The 25,325-nt window shown below is 39.7% G+C and overlaps 1 protein-coding gene across 1 annotated transcript in view; it reads left to right on the top strand.

The window, feature by feature from the left end:
• Positions 1–7,706: 7,706 nt before the first annotated feature.
• The window catches only part of PTH1R (parathyroid hormone 1 receptor), a 390,306-nt gene continuing 372,687 nt past the window's right edge, over positions 7,707–25,325 (top strand). Inside the window, exon 1 of the mRNA XM_075588076.1 lies at positions 7,707–9,323. Within this exon, the coding sequence (XP_075444191.1) occupies positions 9,249–9,323 (75 nt within the window). The 5' untranslated portion in view covers positions 7,707–9,248. The remainder of the gene's footprint in view (positions 9,324–25,325) is intronic.

The raw sequence follows: 25,325 nt of genomic DNA, 5'->3' as shown, positions 1-25,325 counted from the left end.
AAAAGGGTCATTTAGTAAACCCTTTGGCTAAAGCATATAAGCCTGCGAGCTACTTTCAAGGCATGACTATAATATCGCAGGTCCTAAACACTAACTGATTAAAATCCTTATTTACCTTTATAATTAGGGGAAGGATGGTCCTAGCATTGAACCTGTCGCAACCAGCTGCATGAAAAAAAAACCTGCTTACTTGGACAGTGGGGAGGGGCGAGCTTTAAACTCTGGGTGGGAGGAGCCACTAACCTCCAAAACAGCTGAGACCAGCTGGACAAAGTAAACAAACACACAAATACCCAGCAAGCTCTCAGAACCACCCCCCCCCTGCCCAAATTACCACAAAATATAGATATGTATATAAGTGTCAAAATGAGTGCTACTGGGCGTGGCAAATTGTATAAAACAAGAAATACAGAAGTCCAGAGCAACATTCAATGTGACAAAAATACACAGTGAAATACCCATATATCTCTTGAAAAAAAGTGTCATTTAGTTAACCCTTTGGCCATTTAGTTAACCCGGAAGAAGAGATCAGTGTGTCTCGAAAGCTCGCACAAATTAAAGCATTTCGTTAGCCACAGAACAGTATTGTCTATTCGATTTTTATTTTTATATATATATGTGTGTGTGTGTGAATTGTTTCTGATGATAGCAACGCTACACTATACTTTTGTTATTAACAGTAAGTATGACATCCTAACAAAGCGCTTTACAGTATATTCTGTAGTTTATGTTATTTCAAATGTAGTACCAGTTTAAATGTACAGTATCTGAGGTTATAAACCAAATGTTACAAATGGTAGAAATGTTGAATGCTTTCAGTCTTTTGGACCTCTAATATTTATTCGGACTACTCCTCTACAGTAGTTTTATTTTGTACAAGATATTTTCCATGCGATATTCCCTGATGTGCTCTCAGTGGTTGTCATTGACAGGTTTCCACTGTCTTCTTGGTAAGGTTTGTGGCCATTAGCAGAACGGGACATGGGCATAAGTCCCAGAAATGGCGTGGAGTAACGGTATTTGGCTCCTCCTGCAGTAAAGTGGTTAAGAAAGTTGGCAGTGAGTTATTTCAGGACAGTGCTAATTCAGGTGAATGAACAGCACAGAATCTCAATATCAATATTTAACTGGTGACCACAGGAATCGAACCAGCAATATTGAGACATTTTAAATTAGAATTCTATCAAAGAGCTTACGGAACAGCTGCCATTCAGACAGAGATTCGTCCTGATAGATTTAAAGCTGATTAAACATCTTCAATGCTGGAAAAGTGTGCAAAATATTGCTGAACAAAGACGAAAGGATTAATGTTACAACAACTTTGCAGAAAACACTTATTGACTTAACCTAAGTCAGGCTCTATATTACGATTAAAACACTTTTCACCTTCTTTGTATCGCTTGTTTAGGTGTCGAACGGATGGGGTCCTGCACTTTGAGTCACTCCAGTGCAAATAGTGTACACCAACAAGGCAAAATAGGTCATACGTTATTCAGCCCGATACATAGATCTTCTGTGCTTCAGTTATTGTCTGCTCTCGGGGAATCAAAAAGAGTGAGCAGCATGGAGTGATACGTTACATGGTGCTATTATACTTTGCAAAGAAAGTTCTTAATTGTTGCTGATCTATGTAGTCTTTCAATTTTACATTTTGTTCTTGAACATCGGCATCATAAGTGAGAAACCTTTTGGTCATATAATATTCTGGCTGCTAACATTTAGAAACAACGGTGTTAAAAATAACACCATATGGGTTAAGGAAATAATACATTGCTTGGACTCGGCAAATATGTTGCTGGTTTTGTATCTAGTTATAGGATAGATAGCCCCCCCCCTTTGTACAGGCTCAGCTTCGAACCACTATTGACCTGCAAAATTACACTGTCTTAGTTTTCAAACCATACTGGAATCCAACCTTTGGGGAATTATTTCATGCACAAAAGCATAGAGAATAATCACCGGAGGTCCTCAAGGCGTGATCCGCGCTATTGCGGCCAAATTGGCGATACTTGCCATGAAGCCAATGGAAGATGTCGCCGATTCGGCTGTGATAGCATAGATTGCACTTTCTTGACTCCTGGCAAATAACGGCAAAAAATGCAAACGGTATAATTAGCTAACTTTTGTGTTTCCTCCTTCTTTCCGAACCAGTTTTTCATGAAGTGAGCATTATTCAATGGACATACATGGAGAGTTTTGAAGCTTCATAAATAAGAGCTTGAGACATAAGACCTGAGGGCCCGAGTCCATGTTAAAAATTTTAGAAATACCACTCCTTGCAAAAACAGATAATTATTAAGTATTTTATTGAATTAAAATAATATTATTTGAAAAAATGTACATACATATTAATACGTCTTTTTTTTTTTACCATTTTTTTTTTTCAAAATGTTTAAGAGGACATGGAACCACCCCCCAGGTATACATAGGTTAATCAAATCAAATAAAAATAATAAAAAACAGAAAGAAAAAAACACCTTCTGTGTGAGTTAATCAATAGATACAGTATTGACAGTTAGATAGAAACGTTGGTATTTTACAAGATATCAGAATGATTTACTGTATCTGTCTTCCAGCAGTAGAACATGCCGTGTGCCACAACACTGCTTAATAAATATGCCCCTACCATGTATCTACTCACACCCGTTCATACAATGGCTAAACCTGGCAACTAAATAGGGGTCTACAGGAAACATTAAACCTTCAGGGTTATCTGATTATTACTTCCTACAGAAGGGTTTCACATATTAATGCTAGAATTAGAGGCAGTGCTTGTACCAAAGGATGGTCCGAAAGAAAAACAGCAGCATATATACCTTCAATCCAGGTAGGATCTTAAAGTAACAATCTACTAAGTGACTTATGAGTTTTATACTCTGATATTTTAACATGGATGCTAGAGTCAGCTACACAACAAATGCAATTATTCTGCTTCGTGCAAGGATTAGTCAGATGCTCACAGCTACCTGAGAAAAGAGTGCGGCAGCTGTCCCAAGGATTTAGTGATTAATGATGGATCATAAAGCAGCTCTAAGGACTGGAACAATGGTCACCAGTTTGCATGAACATTTCCCTCTAATAGGAAACTACAGTATTGCAAGAGTTCACAATGAGATATGTGACCAGAAGTAAAAGCTTTGAGAAATAGAACATGCTGTTGTTTCTAATTATCAACTGTTTTTTTTTTTTTAAAGGCTTTAAAGAGTGGATACAACTAATGCAAATAAGGTGTCCCAGAATTAGGGATTATATTATTATTATTATTATTATAATGCAGGGGTTAGCAGCATCTTATCATTTACCTTGACCCCTTGCAGACACACTGACCAGAACACCCTCCCTACTATCCCTGTAAATTCTCCCTACTTACCATTTAGATTGTAAGCTCTTCGGGGCAGGAGATCCTTTTCCTAGTGTTACTTTCATGTCTGAAGCCCTTGTTCCCACTATATGTCAGTAAAGCGCTGTGTACATGGATAGCGCTATATAAAGACATAAATACATTATTATTACAGTATTACCCTCATCACCTTCTGTGTCTGTTTGCACTTGGTTGTCCTTATTTGTGTGTCTGTTTATGCCATTGATGTCACACTGTACCCCGCACTGTACCGCGCTGCAGAATATGTGGGCTCTTTACAAATAAATGATAATAATATAACTCAATGATTAACGCAGATGTAGAAAATTTGGTGTGTTATAAATGTTTTTTTATATATATATATATATACAAAGAATTGTAACATCGCTGGGAGAAGAGATCACTGTCCCTCGAAAGCTCGCACAAATCAAAGCAATCTTTCTCCCCTGTGCCCCCCTGCCGGTTCTCACCCCACCCCTGCTCGCACTCCCCCTCCTTACCTTGGCTCGTGACGTTGCCATGGCAATGCGGCATCACGTCACTCCCAGACGTCATTTGATACCGAGTTGAGCCAAGGTAAGGGACCTTACAGAGGCCTTTGCCGCTCCCCCGGCATTAATTTAAATGCCTTGGGGGAGAGAGCGAGGCCTCTGTAAGCACCGCGCCCCCCCCCAGGAAATCCAGGGGGGTGCGCCCCCCAGTTTGCCACCCCTGCTCTAACCTGTACCAGTGCCTGATGAATGCCCCGATAGCTTTAAAGTGATTAATTGGGACTTCATCTCTAATGGAAAATATGAAGTACAGTATGAAGCAGTAATAATTAAAAAACCCTGTTTAATAAATAGTCACCCATTATTTCCCATTGCCTGTCAGTGCTATTTCTCATCCCCATGCCCCCATGGCAGCTCCTCTAGACGACAGTAATTCTAAAGATAACAAAATTGGCAAGTGTGTATGGTATGGATTCTATTTAACACTTCCTGTGTGTTTGGTGACCTCCCGGGATGCTCAATCATTGCTCTTGAGGTTTCTAGGTCATCACAAATTTGGGGTATGGAAGAAATAGACCGTTACACACACGTGTCTACACATTATTTTTATATCACTGCCCAGTTATAGCCACGCAAACCGAGGAATTGTGTATTAATATAGAACTCAGGCTTTTAAAGAGATTGCAGCAGTTCTGTTTAGTTAAAATTAAATATGAGCCTGAGTGTGAATCTACCTATATAGCATGGTAGCATATGAGCATGATTAATACTAATGTAAGAAATGTCCTATATGAGTCAAATCAATTCCTAACGTTTCAGATGTGAAATTAAAAAGTGATTGTATGACACAAAGCATCCGAACTGTTCTTTTTTCGCTAAGGTCCTTGACCTTATTACACATACCTAATGTCACAGGTATCTAAAAAAAGCAAAATGTAAGGAACCAGTTTGAAATATATATATATATATATATATATATATATATATATATATATATATATATATATACAGTTGTATTTGCATATATATATATATATATATATATATATATATATATATATATATATATATATATATATATATATATATATATAACAGAACAAACAAGGAATGAAGTAGCGCCTCTATTTTATCCTGACTAAAGTAAATACATTGAAGAACCAGTAAAGCTAATCATGAATGCGTTTAGTGGGGCGGCAAGATATTAGCTAATACACAATGATAAAGACTAAATATAAAATACAATGAATTGATTCAATATGGTTTGATCAACACTAAAAATGATTAAAAAATACCTATGTAATATAAGTTTTAATAAATTTGTATATAATAAAAAATAAAAAATATATATGAATGTAATTTTTTTTTTTTAAAGTGAAAAAAGTGAAAAAACCCTTGAAAAAACAAAGTCCTGTTCCAATGGTAATAGCAACCAGGTTCCTGCAGCCAGTTTCAAAGGGATCAGCAGTCCCCAACCATATCTGAAAAAAAAGAAAAGAAAAAACAGGCGCACACCTAGTGCATTAACATAATAAAAATTGTATTCAAGGAACATAAAATCGATCAAATGCCCACTCACAAAGGTACAGCAATAAAAAGCATGTATGAGATGGGCTCTCCTGTGCCAGCAACTCGATCGTCACAGTTCGGCTCGAGGCAATGGCGTCGTCACGTGACCCTCTTTCGTGTAGCCGGAAACGGAAACGGAACGATTCCCACTCAGTGTTCGGCAAGAGAAGTCCCTTCGGAAAACAGTGCCTTGGAAGTCCTCGGTATTGATGTCGGGCCGTGTGGGACACACAAGAGCTTGTTTCTCACAACTAGTTGCAGCAATGTTCGTAGGCAAATGGCGGCAGCAATCTAACCACGCCCTACTCGTTTCGTCATCGATGATGACTTCATCAGGGGTTCCCGATGGGAATCGTTCCGTTTCCGTTTCCGGCTACACGAAGGAGGGTCACGTGACGACGCCATTGCCTCGAGCCGGACTATGACGACCGAGTTGCTGGCACATGAGAGCCCATCTCATACGTGCTTTTTATTGCTGTATACCTTTGTGAGTGGGCATTTGATCGATTTTATGTTCCTTGAATACAATTATTATTATTTTAATGTACTAGGTGTGCACCTATTTTTTCTTTTTTTCTTCTTCATATATATATATATATATATATAAAACTATATTTCTTGCGTGACCACTTACTTTGCAGCACTGTGTCTTCTTCCTCCTGCCATTGTGTTTGAGTGAAGTATTTTTGTATTTATTTATCTGATTATGCTACAGTACGTGCACTTGACAAAATATTTACTCATATATTATATTTGAGGTGTGCTTACAGTATCTTGTGCTTTTTATTATATATATATATATATATATATATATATATATATACTAATATATGTATAAGTAAATGTATATATATATACATTGATTATTAATTTACAAAATAAAAACTTTGTATGTTTACAAATATATATATATATATCACACACACACACAACAGTGTGGGGGTGCAACGTTTTTATTTTGTACATTAATAATCAATGTGCAACATAGTTGCTATATAAATATATTTATTATTACACACCATAGAATAAGCTACTATTTCAACTTACAAAACTATGTCTAGTTTCCTTTTATGTTTTTCATAGTATCTTAAAAACGTCATCCTCTACAACTCTTATGTTTTTTTTTTATTAAATATTAAATAACAGAAGGCAGTGGTTGCAGGATCATATATACTGCAACACATTGCAATGCATCAAAGTTACCTTCCGAAAGGTTACACAACATGCTGAGCTGATATAATTGAATATGATGTTATTGTTCCTTGGTACTTATGTTATATTATTCTGTAGATCAAATCGGCACCGTGCATTAAACATTGAGAATAAAACTTGAGGCGCTCAGTTTCAAACAAGACAATATAATTAAATAATAATCCTTTCCGTATGTAACTCTAGCAGGAAGTCCTCGCCCCAAGAGCTTGCTTTCTTTTATTTGGGCACATGGAAATAAAGTGAGGTCTCCATTGTCACATGAGAGCAGACACTGGGAATGGAAGTGGGTTTCTCTAGATTTAAATGCAGTGTTCTCACCACTAAACCTATTTCTCAACATTATGCTGCTTATAATCAAAATATATATATCAAAACATTGTTTAGACTGCAGATTTGTTCCAAACTCTCCATATTTTGCTTATCTCCAATAAATAATGATTTTGCTTGAGACTTGCAGCTTTTGACTGTACAATGTATCTCAAGATCCAATATCTACAAATGAGATTATTCATCTCAATGTCCCTTCCCAGGAAACATGGATAATAACAATATCAACTGGTGCCAAAAGTGCTTACTAAAATGCATGCAAGGGAACATAACCATGTACCAGATATAGGAGCCTAATAGTGAAGCAAACATCAGTTTTAAAGAAAGATTAATATATATATATATATATATATATATATATATATATAATCCATATATAAAATTTATATATATATATAAAATCCGAAACGAATAGACGATACCGTTCTGTGGCTAATGAAATACTTTTATTTGTGCGAGCTTTCGAGATACACTGATCTCATCTTCCAGCGGTGTTACAATACACATTATATCTATATATCGATATATATATATATATATATATGTACTGTATATAATGTGTACTTGTTATTCCTGCAGCTCCTCACACTGCTGTAGAACAGAAGCTTGAGTTAGAGGGGGTGGGGTGATGGATAAACATGTTTCTCAATGTCTGAGGGTCACATGGCTGACTGCACACAGCCAATGGGATCCTGACCATGCTGCTTTTATACCTGCCTCTTTAGCGGTGAGTCCCACACATCCACTGTGATCAAGTGAGACTGGCACAGTGTGAGTGAGAGAGACAGAGCATCACAGGCAAGACTTTTTTTTTCTTCCCAGGGAAACCTTCATCTACATTTTAACCTTGGAGAGAGCCCCTTTTCATAAAATTAGCTGAAGGCTCCTATTCACAGGAGCTGTGAAAAAAGTGATCTGACATTAAACTCACGCTGCCTGGCTTGAGAAATCTAGAGCAAACCAATGCCACATCAACCCCAATACCTCTTCATGCCATTGTGTTTGAGCATTGCTTCTCACAGCAATCGTTATTATTTTTTTACCACCCAACCCCCCATCTCGTCCTCCCAACAATACACTGCATAGGGTTTAGTTCTGTGTGTATTGGTCAGCTATATGTACGTGGTGGCTGCATCCACACCTGGAATGCAGTAGACTTTGTGTGCAGTGGTAACCATCAGAGAAGTCCTCTCCTGCAGGGACCTCACTACGTTCCTTCTAACTTTTTTTTTTTTTTATGAATGAAAAGTGACATCCAGAGAGCCGGAACACGTGAAATAAACAAGCTGCTCCAGCAATCCCAGGCAGGATCTCACTGCTTCTGCTGCCTCCACCTCCTTTCCTGATCCTCACCCTCTTCTCCCTCTGAAGAAATCTTACGTTCCCTTTTTATTCTGATTATTTTTTTTTTAAAGAGCTGGAGAGACTGCTTGGACTTCTGCAGAAAACAACTTAAACCCCGAAGTGATCGTCTGCAGCTTAGCGTGCACTACTTATTATAGCAGAGTTTGCTTTGGGAGAGGATCAATGTTTGTGTGTTGTTTATGGGGATGGAAAAGCAAGGATTTCCGAAAGCCTCTGTGCTGAATGGAGTAAAGTAAGTGAGTAAGTTTGACTGCAGCATTTAAGAAAAGAAATAACCGATGCCATTTATTCCAGGCTGTATACTGATGCGTTCTGGAAACCCACCATTGAGACCTTAAGCTTGTAGACTTGACCCAAGCTGCTGCTAGGTCCCACTAGGGCACGTGCAAGTTTATGGCAGAAAAAGTCATCTATTTAAATATAATTTGTATGTAAAATGACCATCAGCATTTCAATCCCAGCTTCTGATGGGACTGACTGAAAAGCTTTAAAGAGACACAAATCCCTGGTCTAAAAATATAACGGAGCTGGAGGATTTTCTCCCCATCTCTGGTGTTCTGACAGAGACATTATTTTAACTTCCCACTGCCTCAGAAAAGGGAAGCAGAATTGCAGTTTTGACATATGGATGTGATTTCGCTCCTCTGAAACAGACAAATGCACAGAAAGCAAACACAGAAAGCCGAGCTCCTATTGACTGGCTTCCTGGTGTCTTCTTCTCCTTCAAACCACTCCACACGATGACCTGTTAGTGTCCTGGTGAGATGGCATGTAGACCCAGGGACATGAGCACAAGAGGCAAACAACTGGGCTTCCTAGCAATCTGCCTCTTGGGCTAACTGCAGGATCTGGGAAACTACAGAAGCTTGCTCTCTGATCTCTCCCCTTGGACATTTTTTGGATGCAGGCTGAGTTTCTTGGATATGGGATCATCTCTGGTCTATTCCAGCCTGTGTTTGATCCTCTGCTGTTCAGTGCTGAGTTCTGTCCATGCGCTGGTAAGTCACCGAATTTAACCCTTTCATGAACGCTTTTGTAATGAATCACTTGCCTTGGAAACGTTAATGATTCATTCAATGTGTCCCCCCTTACTGAAACATGCCCATCCACAGAGGAAACACGGGCTGCCCTTCTGCAAAGGTCGGATCAATAACAGGAACACAGCAGGGTGTTTTACCATGACTTTATTTTAATTTGCTCACAGTAACACAGATTGTATAACATACATCCACTGTTGCAAAAGTGCTCTCTCCTTTTCATTGTGTCTATCTCCAACATATGGAAACTTAACAGATATTTGTAACTAACATCTGACCTCCCTTGAAAAATAGCTGTAGAACCTGGATATCATGAAATAGTCCTATCAACTTATAGCTGCTCAATGTAAGATTTGTTAATAACTTTTCCTCTTCTGCATAGCATCAGACTGAAATTGTCTATGGCTGGTTATCCCTAAAAGACCCTTGGAGAGTATTTAAAAGGAGCTGTGTCTTTGTTGATCAAACTCTCTACAAGTGAACAAGTCCTGTATGTATAAGCTCCTCTTGTATGGAACACCCTGGCACATGCTAAGGTTTTAAGTACTATAAACATGTTTGCTTTGAGTTCTTTGCCCCTTTGCACAGAAGCCAGCTGGGTGAAGTCCACTGCTAAGCACATGGATGGCATCCTGTATATTATCATAAAGATAACATGTAACTTTACTGTATCTTCTCCTCATTGCACTTCCTCCTAAGCACTTCGATGCCTTCACAGAACACCTTCTTTAAGGATACAGATACAGGCTGTATGTTTTACAGCCTTGATGTCCGACTAGCTGTAAAATCAGTACAAACATTAGCCAGTCTATCTTTTTTGGAGAAAGGTAATGATATTTCAATCTCAAATACCCCCGGGGGTACCCTAATGCTCTATTGCAGACCTATTTGTCTGACAGACAACAGTGTGGGCTGCACAAATTAAATATTTACAATGCGTTTAATTATTCAGTTTCTGTGTCTCTCTAAATCAGTCTGATTAACAGGGGCGGGGGTGGAGTACGTGTCTTCAGAGTCATTTACCAAACGTTGTGTCCCTCCCTAAGAGGGAAGGTGATTGATACATCAGAGACAATGATGTGCAGATGTGGCAAAGCTTCGTGGTTTCAGTGCTGCTGCCACAGGGGACTGTGACGGTCACGCCACTGAAGGATTAACACTGGCTGGTCCCATTCAGAAGCATGACCCCCCCACCCCCCCTGTGGCGCGATCACGGCAGACATTGGGGCTTATGCAGAGAGGTACGTTAAGGTAAATTTCGCCAGGTTAGAGGCAAAAATGTCCGCATTTAGGCAGTTAGTGGCGAGAACTTGGCGGGCCAATTCAAATTCTCCAGACGTGTGGCGAGAAGCGTGATTTCGCCAATGCTAAAACACGCACGATTCCAGTAGCTCCGATGCGCATGTACGCGCCAATTGGAGCTACTAAATGGCGCGTTTAGGGGAAATTTTGCCCGCCAACAAAAGTTGGCTGTATTGTGGGCAAATACCGCGCGCCACTACATGGCGAGTTTCACGCCAAGTGAAACTCGCCTAATTAGCAAATTCATGCACACCGCGCTTCCGGAGTACCCTGCATAGCACAACATTAAATGCCAATCCTGCGGCGAATTTAAGCCTTTCTTGAACCGTACCTCTCTGCATAAGCCCCATTAATGTCCCGGAGCCGTGGACAGTAACTCTGGCTACATCTGTAGTGGTCAGTTACCATGCATCGAAATGCGTGAATTTTGGTCCCCTGCTAGGTGATACATTTAGAAACGTTAAATATTCATTAAATGATAAATAACTGCTGAAGCGAATCGTTTCAATCAAATCAATATGATTTCTTTGCACTGAAATGACGGTTTAATCAGTATTGAGATGAGTGTCACAATAATAAAGGAGTCCCCGTGTTAATACATGAGAAAATGCTGCAGATAACCCTGCAAACTGTCTCCATGCCGAAGAGCTTACACTCAAACGGGGAAAATAGAAAGACATATCTTCATATAATGCACAACCAATCAAGTTTTTGGAGCCAAAAGTTCAAATGAAAACGTCCAAATTGTTAAAAATTCACTATTTCTCTTTTTAAAATAGCGAAATAGCAGCCCACGATTCTTAATTTTTTTTAAAGTTCAATTGAATTTTGAAAGTGAAAATAATTGCATTAAATCGATCATGTAATGCGCATTGAATTTTTAGCGTTAATAATAATAATAATAGCATGTTCTTGTTTAGCGCTGCTTGTTTTACGTAGTCCTTTAAAGAGACATTAACCGAACTTGTTGCAACTTTTGGATTGAACCAAACTTTTGTACCCAACCAAAAAGTGCAACATTTTAAAGTTCGTTACTGGTTAGTCACTAACAGCATGGGAAGTGCACTGAAGTAGTATACAAACTGAACTCACAGAATAGAAAATATTGGTCTAGGTATTTTAAATGGTCTTGATGAGAATTCAGTATCTGATTGCCTAATGTCTAGTGTATAACAGTCACCGAAACAATCATTCCAGGTGACTTTTTCTGTGAGTGATGAGTCTACGCTGAATTGTAAAATAGAGAATAAATGTTTGCTACCTCTGACACCATCAAGACTGTTAGCCAAATATAGTAAAACTCATGTCATTTTTTGGTTTAGGGGAAAGGGTGATAGTCTCCTCATTTGTTTGCAACAAAAATAAAGAACAATCTACATTTAACGTTCTATGTTAAAACAGCAATCTAAGCAATATCCTACTTTGGTGGGCTTAAAAAAAGAATCAGTTCTGTAGTTTTAGGCCATTCTTACTACATTTATTTTTTTTATTAATACCATTTTTAATGAGTTTTATTATACTGAGCTTCCTTTGATTTCTATAGCAGATTTTAGCCCACCTGTGCAAGATCTCTGCAACACTTTCCTGTTTGTGATAATGTGTTGCCAATGTTCCCATCAGTTTGAGCCGCAAACGGTAACGATCGATAATGTTGCCTTAGTATTATAAGAATACATTGTAGCTGCTGAGTTACACTGACCGAAGGATTGATTGAAACAGAAAGGGGTCATTTAGTAAACCCTGTGAAGCACGATCTTTGCTAATCGATCGCGGGAGCACAAATCGATCGACTGCTTAGGCAATTAGTTTTCAATAAAAGTAATCGAAGGCTGCATATATTCAAACAAAACATTTTTTTTTTTTAAGTGCCACTTGGTTTGCCTCTTTACGTTTATTGTAACAAAATTCTCTTGTGTTACTTAAAGCAGCCCAAGCACAGGCATTCTTAGCAAGGTTTTCATACAGATTTATTTTTGTGCTGTTGTCCTTCACCCATTATAGTAACCTAAAGCTTGGTCCTCACCCTTCCAGTTGTATAGAGGACCGTACTGACCTGCAGTGGGGGGTCAGGGACTGCAATCATTTGGTTGTTGGGCTTCCCAGTGCTACATATTCATTTGCAGGGTTTGAGTTCCCAAAATGGAACGAGTATGTGATTTGCGAGCCCCTCAGAATTAAAGGTGAAAGACTTGTAAGAAGATATAACATTTTAGTTTTGCTGGTTAGTTCTGTTCCTTGGACTTGTACTATTATATATTCTCATCCAACTAGCATTGAGAACCCTGTCTTTTCCTCCTTATATTTTATAAGGTGAGCAGAATGTCCCAGATTCACTAAATGGTGCTAAGCCTTGGCTTGTCCTAACACCTATTCAAATGAATAGAAGTGTGCCAAATCCTAGCAGCCTATAGGGCAGTGATGGGCAGCTCCAGTCCTCAAGGGAGATGGTGGGTTGGTCAGGGCCTCAACGAGCACCAACAGGTCAGATTTGCAGGATATCCCTGCTTCAACACAGGTTGCTCAATCAGTGGCTCAGTCTACTCTGGCAGATGTATTTATGCAGATGCAGGAGTTATTGCACGTGCTGTCATACCATAACATGGTTACTTTGGTTCGAGTGTTAACATTTTTGCCGATCAACGCAATGTGACGATAACGGGAGTAGCAACATTGGCTACATCTGCATTTATTCCACACAGAACACTTTTCCTACCTTCCTGCAAGTGCAGCATTAGCTAAGGCGGAGAAAGGGAAATGAAAAATTTGCGGCTATAAATACATTTATGGACATTGTGCCCTAATAAAAAATCTACTTCCAGAATGGTATTGATTTGAATTGCATCAAGGTGAAGATAAGGTTCCTGCCAGGGTGTCATTTCCGTAACCCTCTGAAAGGGAGAGGTGGAGAAGGTAGCTCTGTTGTCCTGTCCTCGGTTTGCTTTAAACCCCTGTGCTCTGCTGGTAGAGACCTCCATTCAGTGCCAGGCTCGCAGGGGGGACAAGTCGTACCTGTTTGGAATGAGTTTCTCATTTTTTTGAGTGGCCTTCCTTTAATAGTGGTAGTCTTTAGCGGGCTGAAGGAGAAGCTCAGTGGTAACGTCACCGCCTTTGATGTGCGTAAAAATTGGAGTATTAGATCTACTTGTGACCTTGGGAAAGTCACTTTATGTCCCGGTGCCTCAGGCACAGAAAGCTTTGCAGAGACCTTGTGTAAAATATATACTTCAGTATTAGGTGATACCTTTTTTATTTGGACTAGCAATTGATAATGTCAGACAAGCTTTCGAGAGCTCTCCTCTCCTCCTCAGGTCAGTGATACCGATTTACAGAGATTCCATGAGTTTAACACAGATGTGACAAAAAGAAAAACAAATGAGCCATCTAAGGCAGATAATGCAGAGAAGGAATAAACAGACAGACAGGAATCTGCACTATCGCAACTGGACTCACACGGCTATTTCTGCTTAAATTAGTAAACTATAAGAATATAAATATGGTATTACTATTAGTGATCCTTAAACACTGTAAAGCATTTGCTTACTATGGGACTGTTGACGTTTAACAAAAGGATTTAAAATGACGGTGCCGTGTTCTTTGGAAGAGAGAAGGAACCGCAGGGCAGTGAGATGTGTGGCAGCACAGCCCTTCTGAAAGCAGTCACAGAACAGCATGGAGCAGAAACTCTCAACTTCAGTCCTCAAGACCCCCACCCCCTACCCCCCCTGCAGGTCAGGTTTTGAAGATATCCCTGCTTCAGCACAGGTGGCTCAATCAGTGGCTCAATCTTCGATTGGTTCGATTGAACCCCTGAAATAGAGCGATGCATTCATGTCCCCTGCAGCCTTGAATGACAGGGCACCATGGAAAGACGCAGTGTAATATATAGGTTCTTCCAGCTGTGAATAGTTTTAGGAATCACAGGACAGCTCAGTGAGGTGCATTTCGAGGCCTTCGAGCGCTAAAGGGGCCAATGTGCAGTTCAGTTCCCACGATCCAGCTGAAAATGTCTATTGTGTGATTGACTCCCTGAGATCAGCTTGGTCCGGCAGCCTCACCGCGGAGGTGAGGACAGATCTCATCATTTTCCATTTCCAGCCTCTCGTTGCCAGTTCCCTTTTCATACTCAGTTTCATTGATCCGGCTTCTGAATTTAAGTTTCACTCAGCAAAACATCGATATACTTTGAAAACTTGCGTTACTGAGCACTTAAACGCGGACACTTAAACGCACTCTGCCACGGCCGGAGATCTATTTTTACTGATCGTTTCAGTTTGTCTACAAAGCATAAAATTGACCAGATAAATTGTAGCACTGTAAACACTTTGGAAAGTTCCTAATTACGTATTAGTATATATTAGTATATTTTTAACTGTTAAAAACCAGGAGATTAGAACGAATGCATTTCAATTAATTTTTCAAAGGTATTTTGGAAAGGTTTGCAAATATTGTACGCACAGATACCCAACAAGCTGGTCTAAGTTGCTTTTGGGAGGGTAGTGGCCCCTCCTCCCCAAGGTTTAAGCTTGCCCCCCAGCTTGCCCCCCCCCACTTCCCAAGTTGGCAGGTCAGTTTCATTTTGCCAGGTTATGACAGATCCAATGTGATCATTCTTCCTGTAATTATACAGGTAAATAAGAATTTTAACCCAGGGAGTGTTAGGACCTGCTACGGCCATGCCTTGTAAGTGGCAGCCGGCTTAAGACGCTTTGGCCAAAGGGTTAAACTAAATGACCCATTTTTCAAGAGAATATATAGGTATTGCACTGTGTATTTTTGTCACATTGGAAGTAGCTTTGGGCATCTTTGTCTGTTTTTTTGTTGTTTGCAAATATTGTAACCTGAAATCTATGTCGGATTTTAATCATTTTGCCCCGAACCTCTCGTCCCCCACCCCCCCCCCCCCTTATATAGGAACAACAATCTACTCTGCACTTCACAAAACAGACATTATAATACTGTATATCATAATAAGTGCATCAAACATACAAGTGTATGATAAGAAAAGGAAGCCCTGTCCCAAGATCTTGCAATGTAACAATGCAGGCCCCTCCGACAGGGGAAGAGTTACATCTCATTTTGAGTGCCGAGATCTTTTTTTTACTGTAATCTGGCATTAATAGAGGCTTCGGTTCTATAAATAGCCCTCAACTGATTACCAAAATCTGGAGAGTCTACATCTTCACGTAGGGAACGGCACAGTTCCTGTCCTGACATTTTTATGAACATGTTGTCCTCCGGTGAGCTTGTTACTCTTCTGTAGTGGAGAGGATAATATCATAATGATGCGTCATTAGCCAAAGATATTTTTTTGTACACACACGACACATACAAGATAAAAGGACGCTGAGATGAATATATTTGATCATTTATCATCCCCATATTTCCAGACATGTAATTTGCTATTCTTTTACATTATACCCCTATGGAGAGTAATAGATAACATTTAGGAAATGGTCAATAAACAAAAGCACTGATTACAGAGTGTCTTACACGTAAAGGGATGTTTGGGTAGTACAGTAAGGTTCATTATTATAACCCAGCGTGTATGCATGAATTCCACCTGTTAAACCGCTGGGCCAAGCACTGTGGACCACATTTTAGATTTATAACTGTATGTACAAAATATATTCTCTAAAAACAGCAAAAAAAGAAGAAAGTCTATATAAATTAAATGCCCCGTTTCTAAAAAAAAAAAAAAAAGGAATTAAATGAAAATGAACTCTAAGTTTGAAAATACTAAAATAGTTGTGTTACTCTGAGAAAAAAAAAGCTAGTGACACTCTACCCCAGGGGTGGCCAACTCCAGTCTTCAAGTTGGGACACAAACAAGTCAGCTCTGCTGAAGCAGGGACTGTTTGAGCCACCTGTGCTGAAGCTGGGATAGCCTTAAAACCTGATTAAAGACTGAGCCACCTGTGCTGAAGCAGGAATATCCCTAAAACCTGACATGTTGGTAGCTCTTGAGGACTGGAGTTGGCCACCCCTTCTCTGCCCTATTACTTACCTATGCACCTTGAATCAGGATTAGTGTCCCTCATACAGACAGAGGTAGACGGTGCCATTGACCATTCTACTGTAGTCTTCTTTCTCCATCAAATTCCCATCCCATTCCCACCATTGTCCCATCAAACAAAGAGACACGATATGGGATAGACAGGGCAGGGATATAATAAGTCGAATCCACCCTGCAGTTGAGGTTAGGCCTGTGATATGCTGTGACCTATCGTGAGATACTGTGCTGCAATATTCCCACCTCATCCTCTGGGTACAGATCTATCAGATGATATTACTCTTGCTTTGCGCGTGGCCATTGTATGACTGAGCCGCGCACGAGAAGGAGGCGGGGCTACCACGCTATTTCACTTGCTGTAGGGCTGCAGCGGGAGCAATAACATCAGACAATATCGATAACGAGACAGTGTCGTCAGCGCGGCATATTATATTTTGCAGGCACAGTGAGTTCCTTCCCCAGGGTGCTTATAATCTAATTATGGTGCGGGAGGCACAAGGAAGTATTGTGTTGTAAAGTTCTATGTACGTTACTGAGTACTCAGCGCTATATAAGAACATCACTAAGTTTTGTAGGAGTGGCTCAGTGAGTGAGGACACTGACTCTGAGAACAACGACCTTGAGTTTGAATCAGGCGACCATGGTTCAAATCCCAGTGTTAGCTCCTTATGACCTTGGGCAAGTCACTTTTTCTCCCTGTTCATCAGGCACTAAAAAATAGATTGTAAGCTTGACGAGGATTTGAGCCTGCAGAACTGTGTACACTGTCAGAATCATATAAGAACCAAACATTATTAATATAAGTTCGCAACGTTTCATGCACAATGACATTTCTAAAAAATCTCTCAAATGAGTAAATTAAACGCCAACGACATAAAATGAATCGGCGCGTCTCCGGGACCAGGCTACCTGACACAAGTTCATCCAATAAGCCAGGGCACTGCTCAGAGGCTCAGGAGAACTTGAGGACGGTTCTAAAATATATTTAATTCCAAAGGAAATAAAATGTTTAAAACCCCGTGGAAGGGATATGACTTATAAGCAGATCCACATAGAACCCCACACTAAGTTATCACTTCATGGGTGGTATCTTAATGCTTTCAGCAGCTGGCCTATTTAGTACGTTATAATATACTGTCCTGTTGAATATTGCTGACCACATGCCTATAGAATTTATACCAGCACAGGATAACTTGGAGCTAGAAGGTAGGTGGCTTTACATAAACATACTCGAACTAATGCAGGCAAATTCAATTCGTAAATAGAAATATAAATATTTTGCTGACTGCTTGCACCTTTTATTTCTAATTATACATTTTCAGAAGGTCACAGATGTGGGCACAGGATGCAGAATCTTTCCAATGTCTGGAACACCAGACAAATAGAAGCCACTAACGATGACTTCAATTTTAATTAGCATCCGTGTGCCAGATTAGATAAAAAACAAACACAAATCGACTAGACATCTGTATCCATTGATATCAATCCAGATTAGGACCTTAAAACAAGAATGCATGTGATTAAAAAGATACAAAGTGTATTAGGTATTCCATATCAGTATGAAGTAGGCAGTATGTTAGGGTCACATTGCCGTTTGTCATGCAGCAGGTCAGGTCAGGTGCGGAGAGGACGATGGGACCACATTCTTGTGAGCCATACTCTATTGGTGACCATGCGACTTGAGCAGGGGTATTTATCTCTAATGTGCTGTTACCTGCATCTCTTGCATACATCTCACTGTTTGTAATACAGTAATTGGCAGATTGCACTGTCATGTTTCAACTTCTTATGCAATTTACTAGCTATCTAATCTATGAATTCCTGTTTGATTTGTGCTTTCTGTTTACATAGCCTTGATAGTGTTCAGTTGTTCACTTTATTTAAGATAATATAAGTATATTCAGTAAATACTAGAGCTGGGCGAATTTTGTTTGGCAAATTCAAATCCACAGCGTATCGACTGGTTCCTTTGGTCCGAGGTTTTCAGCGAATCGATCACACTAAGGGCGATTCGTGTTTTGCGGCTTATTAATTATTATTACCAATACACCCCGTGGATTCCCCAATCCGTGGGTGGATTTGTAGAATCCAAACCGCGGATTCAGCAATAGAATCCACCATCGGATCGCTGAATCCGCAGATTGGATTCTACTAATCCATCCACGCGTGGTTTTTGAGGAATCCACGTGGATTAAAACCGACCAAATCCGTTTGCGGATTTTACACCGCGAAATGGATTTTGGGCGTAACGTCAGCAAAAAATCTGGGAAATAGATTTTGGCGGATTCGCCCATCTCCTGTAAATACACTGTTTCAAAATATTACAATGCTACATACTGAAGTAGCTGAAGCACAACCTTTTCTTTATTACTAAACTGGTCACCTATATGATTATAGTGATCTAGAGGAACAACAAAGGAAGTTCAGAGGTCGTCTGCTGGGCCCATTCTGCCACATGGCCGGGGTACCAGGCCCATCTCTGCCTCATGTGGGCAGCCCTGCTGCAAGCTACAAGTAATTGTAATGGCAGAAAGGCACAGCCCTCCCCTCTTATGAATGGTTACCACTTTCTCCCGCAGAAATTCCACAAAGTAAATAATTGTTAGTTATATGTCTAATGGGTTGGTTTTTGGCGATTGATGGCTTGTTTCAAACAAATAAGACAAGGATGTTCACATCATTTGTTGGTAAACATTGTATCATTAACACCCGGAAGTGGTTTCACTTTCCTTATCTACTTCCTTTTCTTTCTCTTGCATCTTTAGTACTGATCCTCTGAGAAACGTCTGACATAAAGGAAGTGTGTATCAATCTGGTTACATTATCACAGGGATAGAGGAAACAAGATGACACTGAAATTCCTGCAAAAATGCAACTTTTAACAGATTTATAGAGTGCAGACATTGTAGACAGAAAAGTGCATATGTGTATAGCGTCACTTATAATGGGGGCGTGCAGTAAATCATACATCAACTTTTGTTCTCGTAAATGGAAGGTGATGTGCCATTAATTGTGCATTATTCTGCTTTTCCATGTATTAATAGTAAGGAACTGTCATTTGAAAACTTACAGTGTGCTGCTTAGTTCCTGCACAGATAGCAAAAATATCTCACTCAAGCACCAGGCTCTTCCACTTCAGCGCACCATGTTGTTCCAGTAAAGCTCCCCCACTTACAGCTGTTACATTTGCTATCCATTTACAGTAATCTTTGTGCATCACGCAGAATCATGCATCATGCATTTGTTTTCAAAAAAACATTGTAGGACCTGGACAACCCTTTCAGCTGGCTATTGACTCAATCAGCTTTATCAACGTGCAGAAGAACAGGCACATATTGTACGCTAATGTGGAAATTACATTTGTGCAATATGATTTGAATAGATGCAATAATTATCTATTGCTTGGAGATTCATTCCAGGGAGATGGGATAAAGCAGATGTGGTGATGGGGGAAATAGTGTCAGGAGGAGTGGCATTGTTGCTATAGCATCATCTTGGGAGTGAAGGCCCCATTGGCAGCACTTGTAACCTTGTGACCTTGACCAAATGTGGAACCCTAAGCTCACTAGCTCCTACACTTCTGAACCAATATCAGACTGCAAGCTCTTCAGCATAGGGACATAGGGATGTAAAAATGCTGTACACGGCCCTTACTACAATAGAGATGGGCACATTCTTATTTGTGGATTGAAATCCGCATCGGAACAGCCGGTTCCTTTGATCCACGGATCAAAAAGGGCGATTCATCTTTTCAGGATATATTTTTTTATCACCGACAATAAAATCCGTGGATTCCACAATCTAGTGGATTTAAAAAATCCAATCCGTGGATTCAGCTAATTGGATCCAATGGCTGTTTTTGGATTAATCCGCACAGGTTGAAACTGGAACACTCCGACGACGATTTTACACCACGGAACGGATTTAGAATGAAATGCTCGGGAAATTTGGAATAAGGAAAAAAATACGGATGTTGCCAGTTTCACCCGTTTCTAGGTATCAATGCTATACAAACACTGCATAGATGTTAAGATGCACTTAACACTTTAAAGTTGATTTATTCATTGACAGCATTGTGTATATTAATACAGAGTAAGCGCTACAGACATAAATACAACAGCAGGAGAGTAGAGCTGTGCAGTTTTTCGAGGCAGAATGTTGAAAATCACGTGAAATGTGTCGGGTTTTTTTTGTTGTGAAATTTCACGGGAACGGAAAACGTTTTTAAAAATGTGTCCACTATTAAATGTCAGCGCGCACTGAAAACTCCCAAAAGATCCCCTGGCTCTTTATATACTGCCGCGGTGGAAAAAGTCGTAAAAAACCTGCGAATTGGATACGGTGATCGTTTCTGAACTGCGAATGCGCCGCAACGGGATTTTTTTTTGTTTTTTTTTTAGAGTTCTAGCACCGGTCGTAGTACTCTGCAGTACTGATAGGAGGCGCTGGTGTGCTAATGTGTTTTTAATGTAATTGCAATTTAACCCATCCCTCATTCCCGTTCATTCACACGTACTGAAACGCACGAACATAAATTAGCGTCAAAATAATTATTCCGGTTTACCGTAGCCGAGCAGCTCCGTCCGTAAACCAAGCGCGGACAGCGTAGTGCTCACGCGGCTGTCATGTCGCACCTTCTCAAGGTCACGAGGATAGTAAATCTGGCTACATCTGTATGTGTAGCAGAGCTGTGTAATAAAGAATTAAATATGCAATCCCTGAGGTTTTTAGAAAAACTATTTTTTTTGTCACGTCACTTTCCTTTCTTTTTTATGCTTGAGCACTTCTGAGACATGTACTGTGTAATCATAATACCTTACCCTCTGCTATCCATATACTGTGTAATCATTATACCCTACCGCCTGTTACTCATGCTTTGGCAATATTGAAATTAGTGTTCTTTTGTCATGCCAATAAAGCGTATTTAATTTGATTTGATATCTGCTTGTCATTTTTAGATTTAGGAAGGGAAGAGGTTAAAAAGAAAAATCTGTCTTTTCCTTCGTGATAATGGTTTTGCTGCTTAGTGATTGATTGTACATAATAATAGCAATCTAAGGTGACATTTAAAACTGTCTCTTTTTTTGTGTCTCATAATTTCTCTGCGGGGGATGGCGTTTTTAACAACTTATTGTTTCCCTGAGTAACTGTAGATTGTGTCAAGATTTTTTTTGGGATCAGTTATGCCTACATGTTGCAGTTCCTCGACTTCCAAGACCTACGTGGAAGAGAACAGATGGTGACAATAAGTTCATGGGCTCTTAATGCAATGGATAAACGTAACATTATTTATTTATTTATTTATAAAATATTTTACCAGGAAGTAATACATTGAGAGTTACCTCTCGTTTTCAAGTATGTCCTGGGCACAGAGTAAAACAAATAATACATGGTTACAAGTACAGTTACATAAATGAACAAGGTGTACATTATATACAAGACATTGCGTGCACAGTTAAAGAAAATATATGTTATGAGCATATGAAACAGTTACAGACCAGATTAAAGTGTGAGACAGCCTTAGATTTGAAAGAACTTAAGATGGTGGTGGATATGAGAGTCTCTGGTAGGTTGTTCCAGTTTTGGGGTGCATGGAAGGAGAAGGAGGAACGTCCGGATACTTTGTTGAGCCTTGGGACCATGAATAGTCTTTTGGAGTCTGATCTCAGGTGATAGGTGCTGCATGTGGTAGGGGTGAGGAGCTTGTTCAGATAGCTGGGTAGCTTGCCCAGAAACTATTTGAGGGTGAGACAGGAAAGGTGAACTTTGCGCCTAGACTCTAGTGATGACCAATCTAGTTCTTTGAGCATTTCGCAGTGATGTGTGTTGTAGTTGCATTGGAGAACAAAATGACAAATTGAATTGTAGAGTTTGTCAAGTTTGCTAAGGTGGGTTTGAGGAGCCGAGACATATATACTATGTCTCCATAGTCAATAATTGGCATTAGCATCTGCTGTGCAATACGCTTTCTGACCAGGAGACTTAGGGAGGATTTGTTCCTGCAAAGAAGGATTTGATTCTCATCTGTTGTATTCAGAATTGGGCAATATGATATGCTACATTACATAACGGGCGCACCCTGGTCAATTCAATTATAAGATCAACATACAAATGGAAAGACTATCAGTGCTTTTCATTTTGTGTCACACACATCATTCGGGTGTGTTTGTGTGTCAACACAAACGAGAGTGCCACAGTTATAAAGAGAAACAGTCTGTTCGCCGTTGTGTAAATGTTTATGCCAAGATAATATAGGAGAAAATATTGTTGATGTCTATTATTCAATGGATTACATTGGGGTGAGAAAGTAAACAAATGTGTATAATTTTAAGATACATGTCATGTCGAGTAGGCCAGAGAGTGGGCCAGCATAGTGTAACAGCCCATGTGGAAGCAGATAGGCTGATAACAGGATATATTTTAGGAACATAAAAGAGAAAAAGTGGCAGAGCACTACAGAGAGTGTCCAAGATGAAATGAAGAGGAAAGTGCGTTTCCCATGAAAATATTATTGGTCATAAGAGACAAAAAAGGGCAAAGTGTAGCCCCACCAATGTTTCACGCTTCCCAGAGCGCTTTGTCAAGGCATACATATCAAAACTTTAACATATATATATATAGAGACAGAATAAAATAACTAACCAATAAGAAAATATTTTAGGAACATTTGGTGTTCCTCAACTGAGATATATGAGCCCACAGTAGTAAAGTAGGCGGTGAAGACGCATTCCACGTGCTGGAGATTTTAGGCCTATTCATCTGAATGGAGCGTGACACTTCTGCGTGGAGAAGATGTCTGCACAGAGTATTCAGTAGAGGAAATAGATAAGGTATATGGTGGTAGAGATGGTGGTAGAGATGGGCACATTTTTGGGGCTGATTTGGTTCAGCCGCTGGTCAGCCGGTTCCTTTGGTCCGCGGATGGATTTTACAGGGAACAATCCGCCGACGGATTTTACACCGCGGAACGGATTTTGAATGGAAAGCTCGGGAAATTTCCGCCAAGCGGATTTTGACAGTTTCACCCGTTCTCTACTTGGCAGATAGTGGGAGATAGTTTTTAAGTTAGTGGTGGTAATGAATGATCTTAAAAAGCTGTAGGTTCTTCCACAATGAGCTGGTTAAAAAGACTGATACAGTGCGGGGCTGAGAAAAACAATGTGTAAGCATTTTTGTAACCTAGGGGAGACTGCATTAATATTAAATATTAACAAAATAAAGCCAAGGTTGATAAGTGGGTAATTTAGATCCCTTCAACATTGAAAGGGTTGAGGCACAAGCATTGCAGATTTTGATGCTACAATTGCTTAACATGCATATTTCTGGCTAACCAGAGGGAGCTTATTATAGATACTGTAGCAAACACTTACTCAGCACTGCGTGTGATGGAAAGGAAAGTACTTTCTCAGGTCAGTTAAGGCCTCCATTATTTTCATGGTGTGGACGTCACGTTGATACTGTTTTTTTTATTGTACAAAGAGACATTTTAGGGAGTGATGCGTACACACATCCCCTGGTGCTGTATTTGTGCAAATACTTGGATATCTGATTATCTCTCCTCTGGAAAATTCTGGAAACACGGATGTCTATTCTGCAATCCGCTGGTGGATTTTAACCGTCCAACTCGCGATTCATGAATCCGTGGATTGGATTGTCATGGCATCGCGTTATCATGGCAACCCGACACCGTGTGACGTCATGTTGGTGATGACTGCGACGTCGATTCGAAAGGAGAAGGAGGGCGGTAGCAACATGTAAGTGTCTAGGGGAAGCAGGATAGCTGTAACACAACCGAACTCCCCCCTCCCCACCCCCCTCCCAGCGTACCTAACAAAAAAATGGCTCATAAAAATTCTGCTGGCTCCTAAGTGTTTTACTTTTTTGGCCACCCCATATTATTAAAAAACATATATATAACTTGATATACACATATTAAAGATGCATTTTATTTATTAGTATAATTATACGCCAACTCTTTATAGTGGGAGTACATGTACAGTTCTAAAATGCAGGGACATACACATACATACACACAAGTAGTTACATATGTATACATATGTATACATGTTTGATATGGACATTTAAAACACACCTAACCACAACTACCAGTAACAGAGCCTTTGAAGTATCCTTCCTCCACTATTGCAGGCATTGGAATCATTAAATGTGCATTTACATAGCGGTAAATTATACATTCTTAAACAAACAGCTTATTATAGCATATTGCATATCTGTAACATCAATGTTTGAGGGGTGTTTGGCTTTTCCCTTCAGAAAAACACCAATTTTTTTCATCAGTCTCACATAAGTTCACAAACTTTTAGTACATATATATATATCTATGTTTGTATGTATGTATGTCTTTATTTGTTTAGCGCCATTAATGTACATAGCGCTTCACAGCAGAAATAGTTACAGTCATATAAATAATAAGATATTAATAACACAAAATAAGATATAAATAATACAAAGGGAAGAAGCGCTTCAGACTTAAAAGTGACATTTAGGAAAAAGAGTCCCTGCTTCGAAGAGCTTACAATCTAATTGGTTGGTAGGAAGAACGTACAGAGACCGTATATATATATATTTCCGCAGTTGGCCTCTGGCTAGGTATGCAGGGGCACATAAAACAAGCATTCATTTTCTTCTTG

The sequence above is a fragment of the Ascaphus truei genome, chromosome 2 (genome assembly GCF_040206685.1).
Source record: "Ascaphus truei isolate aAscTru1 chromosome 2, aAscTru1.hap1, whole genome shotgun sequence".
In the NCBI taxonomy this organism is placed as follows: Eukaryota; Metazoa; Chordata; class Amphibia; order Anura; family Ascaphidae; genus Ascaphus; species Ascaphus truei.
Note: the sequence above shows the minus strand (reverse complement) of the source record. Positions and strands in the feature narration are given on the sequence as shown.